The 13,266-nt window shown below is 38.5% G+C and overlaps 2 protein-coding genes across 2 annotated transcripts in view; both read right to left on the reverse strand.

The window, feature by feature from the left end:
• Positions 1-1,143: 1,143 nt before the first annotated feature.
• On the reverse strand, positions 1,144-4,191 carry LOC117431401 (uncharacterized). Its single transcript, XM_034926623.2, has one exon. The coding sequence runs from the start codon at positions 4,125-4,127 to the stop codon at positions 3,342-3,344; it is 786 nt and encodes a 261-aa protein (XP_034782514.1). The 5' UTR covers positions 4,128-4,191; the 3' UTR covers positions 1,144-3,341.
• A 4,418-nt stretch (positions 4,192-8,609) lies between these two features.
• Positions 8,610-13,266, reverse strand: part of LOC117431402 (leukotriene C4 synthase-like) — a 29,705-nt gene continuing 25,048 nt past the window's right edge. Inside the window, exons 3-7 of the mRNA XM_058996157.1 lie at positions 12,477-12,576; positions 11,912-11,982; positions 11,580-11,661; positions 9,503-9,665; positions 8,610-9,395 (exon numbers count right to left, since the gene is read on the reverse strand). Of these exons, the coding sequence (XP_058852140.1) occupies positions 9,512-9,665; positions 11,580-11,661; positions 11,912-11,982; positions 12,477-12,576 (407 nt within the window). The 3' untranslated portion in view covers positions 8,610-9,395; positions 9,503-9,511. The remainder of the gene's footprint in view (positions 9,396-9,502; positions 9,666-11,579; positions 11,662-11,911; positions 11,983-12,476; positions 12,577-13,266) is intronic.

Consider the following 13,266-nt stretch of genomic DNA (forward strand, 5'->3'; position numbering starts at 1 on the left):
CACAAATATGCTTTGAAGTTTCATGTAAATAAAGGACAAAGCCTCTTCTGCCATCATTCAACCTACACCATGAAACCTGTAAAACCAGAATCATCTTGTACCAATATCAAAGTGGGGCTGTCACTGATTTAACCTGCAGTCTACAATCCAGTTTGCAACCAGTCTTTACACATACACGTTTTTATTTCACCAACTTCACACATTACCCTGACAGTATAATATATCCACAGTCCCATGTCCTGCCTGCAGTCAGAGATTTAAAAACCGCTGCACACCTCCTTTGCATTGGACACTCGTTAGGTGACTTTTACCATCAGTGGGAGTTGGGGAGATCAAGTTCTGCCAACCCTAACTGGGGCTGACGGAGTCCCTCATGAATGAGTGTTTCAAGTCAGACGTTAGAAGTTGCAACTGTGTGACTGCAGCTCATTGACTAAGCACGTCTGTCCCCAGCAATTAGTCCTGTCCTGACTTAACCTGACATCCACCTGAGGTTCAGGGGACAGTCCAGAGTGTGTTGTTATAACCCCTGCATACCCCCTCTGGGCTTCCCAACTAGCTTCCCGTCATAAGACAAGGAAAGCACGCTTAGCACGGTTCCTCAAGACGATGAGAGTCATTGTCAACAGAATGAAAAAGAATAGAGTATTTTTCTTTCTTCCATAATTTATTAAAACTCAGAACAAAGACAGGAATAGCTGTGCTTTTCTGGGTATATATTTGTTTATTATTGTTTTTTAGCCAGACTCCTTGACATAAAAAACAGCATCTTATTACTGTATAGTTTCTGTGGGAAAGTCATTAGTCTACCAGGTTATCTCAAAGATTCAGCTTCCTCCTGTCGCTGTGTGGCCTCCAGCTTTGCTCAGCAATTATAATGGTATAAAGAAAATAGCATAAATTAAGGCCTACTTAAAGCCGAAATAAAGACTTTTTGTTAAGGATTGATTATTTTTTTATTTTGATTAATTCTGTTTCAGAGAGGGTTTATTAATGCATTCTTGTTTTTCACTGTATAACCAAAATAAACAGTCTTCAAAAACAGTAATGTTTGTGAATAGGGACCAATGTTACAAAACCAGTAAGCAGTTTTTTTTTTTTTTTTTACTTTAGTGTCTGTTTTTAACCTAAATGTTGGGGTAACAAGTTGAGAAGTGAGAAACAAACGTCACTGAAATCATTACAACCAAACCATGAGGGCATTATTCCATCTGTAATGCGTTAGAGACACTTTCAAACACAAGATGACATGTGGGCCAAATAACCCATTTTATTGCTTCTATTTTGTCTATTTAAATCAACGTACTTTCATTAACCATTTTCAGATTTTTATTACCATTCCATTACACTTAGACAATTCTGCACAAGTAACTGCTAATAACCTCCATTTGCATGGTTTTAAAAATACTGTGGTAAACTTGTATAAAGGATCACCAGTTATGCAGAATGAGTCTGAGAATAATGGGGCTTTACTCATGTGTCAATATTTTGTACAGTAAACTGCTTTCAGAAAGCATCCTCAATTTTGCTCTGGTTTAACATCCTGATATTGATTAAAATTCCAGTAGTAAACTAATTTCATTTTAACAAAACCACCTCTTTCATTCAGACATGAACAGTGCAGATGTGAGACTAATGTCCTTGGAGAATGGTTTCAGATCAAAATACAAGCATGAGACTAATTTGATTTAGAAGTGCTTAAGAATCATAGTATTGTCTTTAAAATATAAATATTTTTAGAAAACTACAGTACAATATTTGACCCATTTGGGTATTGAAAAAAATCACTGAATACCAAAGGTGTACACAATAATATTGTACAACAAAAGCGTCAGTATCTATGCAATGTTTATTCACATGCAAGCGCTGTACATGCTTATCAACAGAACCTTATAATCAAAGCACTGTACGCAAACTGAAGAAAATTGCTTTGCTTTGCCCCCTTGTTTCGGTTGATTGCTCCTGCCTTCTGTAGCTTTTCTGTGGCTGTGTGGAGGAAGTGGGATAGCTGCCAAAGCAGGGTGCTGAGTGCTAATAACCACACAATCACAGGAAACTCCAGTTAACACTATGCAATGGTGCTTCCTCTACACCTGAAGGGCTCCGTAATTGCATAGACCGATGGAGTACAATATAGTCAGTACACTCTGGGTGTGTGTGGCAGGGGGTGTTAAATACATAATAATACAGGATTTTAACAGCAATACATTTGGCCAGCTGAGCTCTACTCAACATTTGGAGGTCTGGGTTGAACATATGGGTCAGAATACCCTCATTGTTTTGTATAAAATGTCAGTTTTGTTTGTTTTGACTTTTTTCTGCCATAGTGTTTTTAAGCTTTTAAAATGTATACTGATTGTTGTTTCTAAATTGTCTCAAGAGTTGCTCCGCCCAGTTTTAATTTAAGGTTCTGTCCCCACTGCTGAGAAAGTGTCATCTAAGTAGCCCCTTAGAAATTGCTGCAGGCAAAGCAATTACAGAGATACCCCTTCCGTTTTAGCGCTTTTGAACTTTGGACGTGATTGGTTGTTTTAATCCATTCCACCAATATGACCTTGAGTTTTTTAAAGCCTCTTTTGATTATTTTAACACAGCTTAATACCATGAAGACTGTTGTTGGGTTTCTGCTGTAAACAAGCAACAGATTTAACTAGCTTTATCTGAATGAAACGCAATATCTCTCATCTGATTTGTAAGATTTACATCTAATCAATTCTGTTCAAACAGTTCATCTGATATAGGAATGGCTACACTTGCAGTGCATGTTGTAAAAAGCATGTATCCCAGTGTTAATTACTAGCCTTTTCTTTATATTCTAAATAGTTTTTTCAACTTTCAGTATTTTTTAACAGGAAAAATAAAACTGCCTTCATCAAAACTCAAATTCAGAACTACAGATGTATATCCTGTCAATGGAAACCCACACCTTCAGGTTGAAATTTAAGTTCCAATCCTAAACCAGCAGTCCTCTTCACCGATAATATTTTTAAAAGCTAAATTAAACTGTGCTAATGTTACAAAACTAAGAAACAAACAACCCAAATGGTTAATACAAAGAACCAAAAATATTCCAAACAGGATTGTTATTTATCTTATAATAGTAACATTTTCATTCTTTTCCACAAATAATTGCGCTGATTGTATTTTGGTGTAACGTTTATTGATATGACCCCTAGCCTCACACCTCTCCATAAACACACAAATTTATAAGTGTGCTTCAAAGTAATGTTTATTACGATTTACCGGCACTAGACTGGACTGGACATCTATTTTCTACAATTGGATGTGAAGGCCACAGGCTATAGTCTTAGTTTTGGAGAGGTGGAGAATCTACGCATATACTACAGTACATATGGCCTCCCACTAATGGGCTCAACAGTGGAGAAGCCAGGTGGTGTTGAAGCTCTTCGCACAGCCTTCTTCTCCTTCCTTGTTTCTGGAAACGTTCTGAGTTGAGCTGTGGAAGTGGTTGGTTCTGATGACCTGCGAGATTCCTTCTTGCCCTCTGCATTGTCTGGAATCAGCATGGGCTCAGTGGTGGTGTTTGTGGTGGTGGTGGGGATGGAGGTTCTCCCCAACTCCTTCTGTGCCTCACTGGACTCTGCCACCAACATGGGCTCTGGGATGTTGGAAGCGGTGACGTTGGAGACTCTACGCACAGACTGGCGCCGCCTCGTGTCTCTGAATGCCTTGCGCTCCACCTCGTCCTCTAGGAGCTGCAGATGGGCAGTGCTCTCTGCCAGCATGTCCACCAGCAGCTCTGTGCGCACCCGCAGGTAGTTGTTCTCCTCCTCCAGGACTCGGTTCTTCTGCTTCAGATTCCGGAGGGCACGTTTGGACTTGCTGGGTCTCTCCCCTCCCTCTGATATCCACTTACCATTTTTGAAGGTGAGCTTCGTCCCGCTGAGGTTGAGTGCAGGAGGCCCAGGTTCCAGGCCCAGCTCTCCTGCTCGGGAGGTGTAATCCAGGATGTAGAGGGTGGAGAGGGAGGTGGCCTGTCTCCTAGGAGCCTTCTTCGGGTGGAAATTCGTGCGGAGACCATCAAACTCAACTGGCAAAGGATGGCTATAATTAGTTGAGGAGACAATACCGCACACCTTTGCCAGAAGATCCTTGAGGAAGGGCATGCTTTATCCAATGGCAAGTTGCTCAACTGTGAAAATATAACCCCAATCTATCACTGTCTGCTGTCTGCTAAATAGGACTCTTAAGGTGTATAATCTAACCCCCCTCCCCTCCCCTCTCTTCCCGTCCCAGGAATAAGCACGGTTTAATTCTGCATATCAGCCAGACCCTAGCACGAGATCTCTATGCAGGCAGATGTGTTGCGTTGTCAGTACAGTGATTGACAGACTTTCATTTACAGTATTACCTAAATAAAAAGGTGCTTCGCAGATTACCTAATCAATTACTGTTATTGTTGTTGCTACAGAAACAGGGGTAGAACTTTCACAATCAAGTTCTCATTCCAGAAGACAATGGCCATACAGTATTCTGAATTCTAAAAAAAAAGTTAGCAAAAGAGAGGCTTCATTTGTTTATTATATTCTTATTACCTTACTATTGTTACTTTTATAAAATATATATTTAATACTATACTATCTAAATAGCATTTCTGTTTTGTAATACAGTAATTGAGGCTCCAGATGTATATGTGTATGTTAAATATCTGTAATAGTGGATGTATGTAATTTGAAAACTTAATCAAAATGTTTAAACAGAATAGCAAGCCTTATTATCAAAAGAGTTCTATTTCCAGATGTGGGGTCCTATTTTATCTACTCTGTCTCCAGATGTGGTTCTTTTTTTATTGCAATCTGCCCCCTTTCCAGATGTGTTCTTTCTGTTTTATCTGCAGATGCCATATGACGAATCCATAAAATTCAGTAAGATTGCCAGGCAGATGGCTTGGCATTCAGTTACTGTACAAGTATGGAGTGATAGATTGTGATTTAGTATACAAACAGTAAAAACTAAATTGGGTGTGGCATTTAATCAATGGTGATGTTCTCTATCTGTGTTACAGTAATATTTAGCAAATTAGACCCTGTTTTCTATTATTATAGATATTTTAATATATTAACTAACTATAAATACAAAATGAACATTTTATACGCATTAGTAATTAGTTGCTCACAGTTAACAAAAAATGTTCCTCTCAAAATCAAGCATGACACAGGTTTGTAAAGAGAAAAATAAACTGCTACATGTCACAGAACTAGCAGGAAACAACTACTGTAGGTATGAGCTGGAGGAAAAGGTCTTACTCAGTCTAAACTCTCATTTGGCAAGTTTAACAATTCCCTCATGCACGACAGTACAGCACGCTGAGCAGTACCCAAAGCCTCCTTGTGCTCCAGCGCCACACAGTGGGAAATATGTGGACATGCGATACAAGGACTCAAACTCCGCCCACGTAGGTCTTGAGCACTGCACCTTAACACAGTCAGTGGCGTGATACACACTCAGCAAAGCCAATATAGCGTGCACATCAAACCAAACACATGAAAGTTAACATGGACAAGTCACTGGGACTGTATTGAAAAATGGGTTAAAGTTGATTTAAGACGGAACCTGCTTTAAACCAACGCAGATCTTTGACCAGTAATAACAGAAAGTCACAGTCAAGCATGTGCATTGCCATTTCCATAGACCCAATGTGGTTGGAAGACTACGTTCTTGATTATGTTTCAAGATTTAGTTTGCTTCTGTTTTGTTGTTTTCCAGCAGATGGCGGTCACAGCTTTAATATTTTTGGAGCTTCGAATCGGTTGTGGGGATAACCATGGAAACAGTCAGAGTTGGGGCAATTCGTTATTTACGCGTTAATGACGAGGTAATAACGCGTTCAACTTCTGATGGGAGTAATAATATTACAGTTACTTTTTGCAAAAAATAAACGACCTCGTCTCGTTACCTTTTCTCTGTTGTGCACTTACATTGGTGGTATTTTTTTAATCCAAATAATTACATTTCAGCTCAGTTACCGTAAACGTGAACTGCATGCTCTTTATTGTATTTGCAAGAGGCTGAAAGAGTAAATCAACTAAACCTCCCAGAAAGATAATTAACCGAGAACTCATCTTTCTGTTATGTCGCGCGCATGTCCACCCACCAGCCACTGTAGTCGACACTCAGTTCAAATTAATTTCATTGAGGGTGGCGAATTTGAGGTTGCAGTCGGTTAAGAAAGGAGGTCAGTTGTAATCTAATCTTTAAATCGACGTATTACATAACCTCGACAGTATTAACGTGTGGAGAAAAGGAGGTAGGTAGCATTAAATAAATAATGTATTTAGTCCCATAACAGTCTTTATTTTTATATATATATATATGATGTATTACACGTGCACAACAAAAACAATTACTTAATGACATACAAGATTTTGAAAGGCGCTCTATAAATAACAATAGATCGATTGAATACATTTTCGTGAAATTGATGTGCAAAACAAGGTAATGTTAGGCACAAGTAAAGAACCCGCAGTTCTTACCTGCCTGTAAACTGACGATTCATGGTTGTAAAGCTGCCTGGCAGGCTGGTTAATCAGGTACAGCTGCCTTGCTGTACCCGTCTGTAGACTGTTATGGGACTAAATACATTATTTATTTAATGCTGCCTACCTCCTTTTCTCCACATGTTAATACTGTCGAGGTTATGCAATACTGTTGATTACAACTGACCTCCTTTCTTCTCCGACTGCAATCTCATATTCGCCACCCTCACTGAAATTCATTTGAACTGAGTGTCGACTACAGAGGCTGGTGGGCGAACATGACATCACAGAAGATGCGTTCTCGGTTATCTATCTGCCTGGTCCCTCTTATATCACACGAGTTCAAAAGGGATAGATTTTACTGTGGTCTAGACACATGCCTGGACACCGCTTATAAAAAAGTTTACACATAGTATTTTTACTGTACATAAACAACGCTCCATAAGAAAAAAAACATTCTTACAGAAGACGTTTTGTTTTCACATTGAAGACAACATGCTTGCAGGCTGTGGACAGGTTGCAGAGGCCTTGTGGAATTCCTGCTCCCTGGATTTCAAGCCTTTGGATCACTCCTTGTGGGGCACCTGCCTTGTAGTCAGTAGTGTACACTCTAATATTACAGGACAAAAACATCACACTCTACCAATTAGACCCGGTTAGATTATATTACACATTTTCTATGAGTTTATAATTAGTTAATACATTGTAAGACCTGGCGGTGAGGCCTTACCCAGTCTAGACTACCATTTGACAAGTTTAATAGCTCTACTGCTAATACAAATGTTTACTCAGTGCATAAACTTCATTATAAAATGGCTTGGATAAATTAAGTGCTGCGATTGGCTGAACAAGATCACATGAGCGTGCGGTAATAATTGTCTTACCGCACGGCTATGACATAGACCAACCAGATCTATTAATATTACTAAGCCTTAATAGTAACAATTATCAACACAGTGTTTCTGTAGGTAAAAATGTCAACTTACAACTGAAACAGCATTTAAATAACTCAACAATCTGTTTGTTTTTCATCTCTGTCACTAGGAATTACAGGAAAGCTGGTATTTATTTAGTCAGAGAACAGAACAAAGAAAACTCTGAGGCAAACAGTAGCAGTAACACTATTCAAAAGCCATTTGAGAAATCACCATGCAAGTCTCACTAAGCATGTAATATATTGTACATGCAGCAGCGGCATCTACTTACACACCAGACGCGACGCGGAGAGCGACACAAAGCGAAGCGAGAAAATCAATAAAACATATGCTTTTCAATAGTGCCCTACACACCAAATACAGCACATAATAAACCAGAACAATTTTGAAATTTTAAAACATCTAATGATAGATATGGCTCTTGTAAAGCAGCAGAAAACACATTGCCAATGGAAGATTGCATTTTTGAGGAAATCTGTTCACTAACGATAAGGTTTTACAGAATTACAATGCTGGTGAAAGGTTGTGGCTTTAGGGGAAGCAAGTTCCTTACCAAGTTGTTATTTTCTTTGTTCTGCAAATGTAGTTACTATCATGAACATTCAAATTAAAATATGCAAATTACTAGTATGAGGTAAAACTATGCGAAACTACGTCAAGTAGATTAACTTTGTTATAGTTTTACCATAGAAATCTAATTGAGTGATTTTGAAGATAATGCTAAAATAATCATATACAATATGTACATGTATATGTATTTGTTGTGTTCATTTGAAATATTAGAATTTTCTTTTTTTGTATGGTGTCACATTCTTGATCAGGTCTCCGTTAAAAAAGAGATTTGAATCTCAATGGGACTTTCCTGGTTAAATAAAGGTTAAAAACTAATTTTAAAAAGTATACTGTCCCATATATAATGGATATACTGTGTATGTGTTTAAAATACAACAGAACTGAAGAACAGCGCATAAACTCCTAGTTAAAATCGACACAGTGTGTGTATATATATATATATATATATATATATATATATATATATATATATATATATATATATATATATATATATATAAGGTTTTTTAAAAAACGTACATAAAAAGTTTAAAAGATTTTTTAATCTTTTAAACTGTGTACATTTAAAAAAAAAAACTTTTTTCTTTTTTTCATATGCCTTCAATATTGTACACCAGTTTTATATATGTATTTTATGTATTTTTATTTTTATGTATATACACACACATTCTCTCTCTATATATACTGTGTATAGAAAATATATAATATGAAACATTTACAAAAACAATAACAAGTAAACTGAGCAAAACATTTGCAAGACTGATGTAAATTCAGATCCTATCCTCATGCACATCACAGAATCGCCTTCACTGTAGGAGGCAGACTGCTCTTCTGAGTGAGTTTTGTGGATTATGATTGGAAATAGCTTCAGATTTAGTTTTCTTAGTTTTTCTTACTGCTCGGTTTTATAATGTCTGCAGTCATACTTACTGGTTCTTATTGCAATATACAGGTAGTGGACCAAAAAATGGAAACACCTGGGTAAATGAGGGACACCAAGTATATTGAAAGCAAGGGCTTCCACACAGGTATGGCTCATGCGTTATTTAAGCAAATAACATCCCAGCATGTACAAAAATGCTGGACAGGCCTGGTTGCCTATAATTATGGCTAGGATGGCTGCAAGAGGAGATCTCTGTGACTTTGAAAGAGGGGTGATTGTTGGGGTGCGTTTGGCAGGAGCTTCAGTGACCAAGACAGCTCAACTTGCTGATGTTTCACGAGCAACGGTGTCTAAGGTGATGTCGGCATGGAACTCCGAGGGAAAGACATCATCAGCAAAGGGTAACAGTGGGCGGAAGCGCATACTCCAGGATCATGATATCCGTGCATTAATTCGAAGTGCAAGGCAAAACAGGCGAGCAACTGCTGAAGAGCGGCTTACAAGCTCCTAGTTAAAACACACAAACACAGAAGTTATATTTTTAAAAAAATGAAAACAAAAACACAATAATATTTCTGAGTGATTTCAGTCAACTGTAAAACAGCACCCACTACCTAGTCCTCCTAGAATGGGATCCAATACGATCGGAGGAAGACTTTCAGTCCCTGAAGAAAAGCCACTCCGAAATAAATTTTGCTCAGGTCGCTGAGGACCCCCACTGTGGAGAAACCAATCAGAAGCCAGAGAACCCGAGCACTGAAGTACATTGGAGCCAGCCTGCGGACACAAGACACACAGAGAAGAGGCTGGTTAGGGAGTAGAGCATGGGACTGTAGTGCCAAAAGCACAAGGTTCATAGACTGGCTGGGGAATTGTGACATTACAAGTGTCCCTTTCATTACAAACAGTTCTACTGTAATTAAGCAGTTTAAAATTTATTCTGTTGTTCTAGATCATTGTTTAAATCCGTTTCTTATGCTTTCTTCGGAGCAACCCTTTGAATATACACAAAGTTGTCAGCAATGTGCATGTTTGTTTTTGCAAATGTTTTGAGCACATAATATTGTTTGTGCTTAAGATAATGCACTGCCAAGCAGTATCAGCAATCTTAATAACCACAACCACCTCCGGTACAGGGGACATTACAGACCCATGAGGCAGGGAGGAGTTCTTGATAAGGCTTGATTAAATAGATTAGGCAGGGGAAGAACAGAATTACATCATTTGTTAATGGTAGTATGAAAATAAATACATTATTATATAAAACTATTATAGTAATTACTGTAAGTATGAAAAAAGAATCTTAGTGCCACTGACAGTACAGGTATTACAGTGCTCCCTCGCTATAAGGCTCTCAGTTATAACGCACCTACAGCATGTCCTCCAATTCCCTATACTAGTGATTCATGCAATATTTCTACACTAAATACAGTGCCGGTGTTGTTCAAACTGTAAACAACTTCTCAGTCTAACCTCCGTTTCTGTCTCTCCTTTTTGATACAGTATCTGAACTTTAGAAAAGCTGCGATGGCACGTTATAACACAGACATCTTATTCAGCATTTGTTTTATAACTAAAACTTTTTTTTTTGTAAAAAATATAGCGTTGATTACATGGTGCTTTATGCAAGGTTAATTCACGGAAAGTTACATTTTTGCTTCACTATAGAGAGGGAGTTATTTTATTTTGTATTTTAGTCCGATGTGTGGTGTTATGTGTCCCGCGGCGTCCCCTATCCCCTCCCACATTTATAACACTCTTTGGTTATAACGCTCATATTGTGTGTCCCCCCCGAGACCAGCGTTAGAGAGAGGGAGCACTGCATTCCCTTATTCATACAGATCAGCCCCTACACCCAAGCTTTAGTAGCCCAGGCCATTCAACAGATTTGCTGGGTTGCAACAAACTGGTGTTTACAGTGAAGGGATATCCTAACACCTTGTAGCCTCTTCAAAAATAAATAGATAACTGGCATAAAAGGATAATGTCATCAACCACACAAGTCCAAAATATATGCTTTGCTCTTATTAGGACTAAAGTCATTGTATTTTGTATCTTGCTCTTAATTATACTGTAATTCTTGATATGTATTTTTTGTATACAACTGTAAGTCGCCCTGGGTAAGGGCGTCTGCTAAGAAATAAATAATCATAATAATAATATGCCTTTCTAGCTGGATTGTTATATCTTTATAAAGGCAGTTGTTACTTAAAGGAAGCCTTTCCCTTGTGTTATTTAACCACAGGTTAATAATTACCACAAGGTTCCCGGTGGATATGCAGTAGTTTAGGAATATTACCTCACTAGCTACTACAAATATGCTTAGAGGGATTTGGAATATTACCTCACTAGCTACTACAAATATGCTTAGAGGGATTTGACACTTTGACATATGAAACTTTCATTCTATGCTGACCATTAAAGCCACAAGCCTGTAATAACTCTGGTTGACCTAAGAACATAAGAAAAGTTTGGGAACACGAAAAGGCCATTTGGTCCATCAGGGTTCGTCCCTTGTTAGCACACCATTCTCCCCTATTGGGGGGGGGGGGGGTCTACGTTAAAAGCACAGAATCTAGTCTTTTTAAAAATGTTCCCAGTGTTTTAGAATTGACTTTGATTGTTCCGATTCAGTCATAGGTAACACTTGGTAAGAATGGTAAGCCAGTGCTGAAGAAGGGAAGTCATTACCTCCCCTGAGAAGACTGGGCGTAGCCATGGAAGTATTGGTATCTGCCATACAGGTAGAGCAGTCCACAGAGAGGTGCAACAACTTGGAAAAGAAACAAGTTAAATAGCAGATTTAGATTACTGATTTTATTATTATATTGATACATTTGCAAGTTCAGGATACACCATATATAACTTTGTACACCCAACACTCTTGACAGTTTCTTAGAATACTGTCTTATAAAACGTCTCCCTGCTAAGTTGTGTTTAATGAGCTTGTTTCTGTAATTGCAGAATTTGCTATGGTTGTGCTCTCATATCTTCTTCCAGTGTGGATTACACAGGATGCTTACCTTGGCTAAAATAGAGGCTTGCCACCCAGAGCATGGAGACGAAGAGTGGGAAATATTCTGTACAGTTCACCCTGAAAAAACAGTAACAAAAGCACCAAACACTATTAGATGTGATCAGTGATAATCCATAGTATTGTAATTGAAATGGATTGGATGGATGTAGTCTAGGAATGTACTATGGAATGATTAGGCTGTCTGGCCCAGGAGCTCACTTTCTGCTTTTATTCCATCCTTGCATGTCCTATACACCCCCTCACCATAGAAAATGCGCCTGGTAGTTTACAGCATCGGAAATAATTTAACAGAGGCTTGATATGTTTGGGACTGCAGACGGTGGCCTTAACATCGGGAATGACGTTACCTTGCCGTCAATAGGAGCAAATCAAAAAGTGGAGTTATTTCAAACCCCCCAGTTTGAAGCACTGACGTATAATAATTTGACCGAATTGTTTATATATAAGCCAACCTGTAGCTGGACATTGTTTTTCTGCTAATAACACAAAGACTTACAAAAACACCACAACACTGGTATAGAGAAGGCAAGAAGCACCAAGGAAAGGCTTACTGTGCTCTGTAGACTCTCTCAAACTCCGGGGGCCCAGAAATGGACGGAGGAGACACAGAATATTTCCGCCTGGCATCGATCACTTGGAGGGAGAAGTAGGCTGGAACAAACAAGATGTGTTATACTTTGACACACTTCGTACCCGGACTGCGATTTCATAATTTGATGGTTAAATTATATATCCATTGTGGTGCATACATCCAAGTCCATAACACGTTACAGACATCTGTTTTCCTAATAACCTCAAAAATCAAGATTAGCTTTATACAACTGTCTTCCTGGGAATTCTGTGTGGATCTGACAGAAATAGCATGCACTGCAAATCTTTCAGCACTGACCCTACGATTACATTTTACATGATGGTGTATCCATATAGAAGCTACATAAAATCCATAAAAACTACATCTGTAATATACAGCTTGTAGAAGTTTCTTCTGCATCTTATACTGATGTTTTTTGGTATTTTATGCAGTTGGCATAAAGTAATTGCACACAGTCTTCATAGCTTTTGTTATTTGGTACTTTTAAAAAGCCCTTACAAAGCAGAACCCTAATTAAAATCCAGTCTTAGGGTACCTACAGAGAGACAACCCTAGGATGCCCAATTCAATCGTTTCACTGTCTGAGAAATTAATATAAATGAGCAAAATCTGTATCTATAAGTATGTAAGTATATTATATTAGTTTGCTGGTGTGACAGGGAGAGCTCTGTCGCGGGTTCCTGTGCAAATGTGTGCAGCTGGGATGCGGAACAGGAGACGCATTGCTGGGCAACCAATTGAGAAGTTAG

Source organism: Acipenser ruthenus, chromosome 22 (genome assembly GCF_902713425.1).
Source record: "Acipenser ruthenus chromosome 22, fAciRut3.2 maternal haplotype, whole genome shotgun sequence".
NCBI lineage: Eukaryota > Metazoa > Chordata > Actinopteri > Acipenseriformes > Acipenseridae > Acipenser > Acipenser ruthenus.

Excerpts from the sequence above, each read along its gene's own strand:
- LOC117431401 (XM_034926623.2), bottom strand. The coding sequence starts at position 4,127 with ATGCCCTTCCTCAAGGATCTTCTGGCAAAGGTGTGCGGTATTGTCTCC.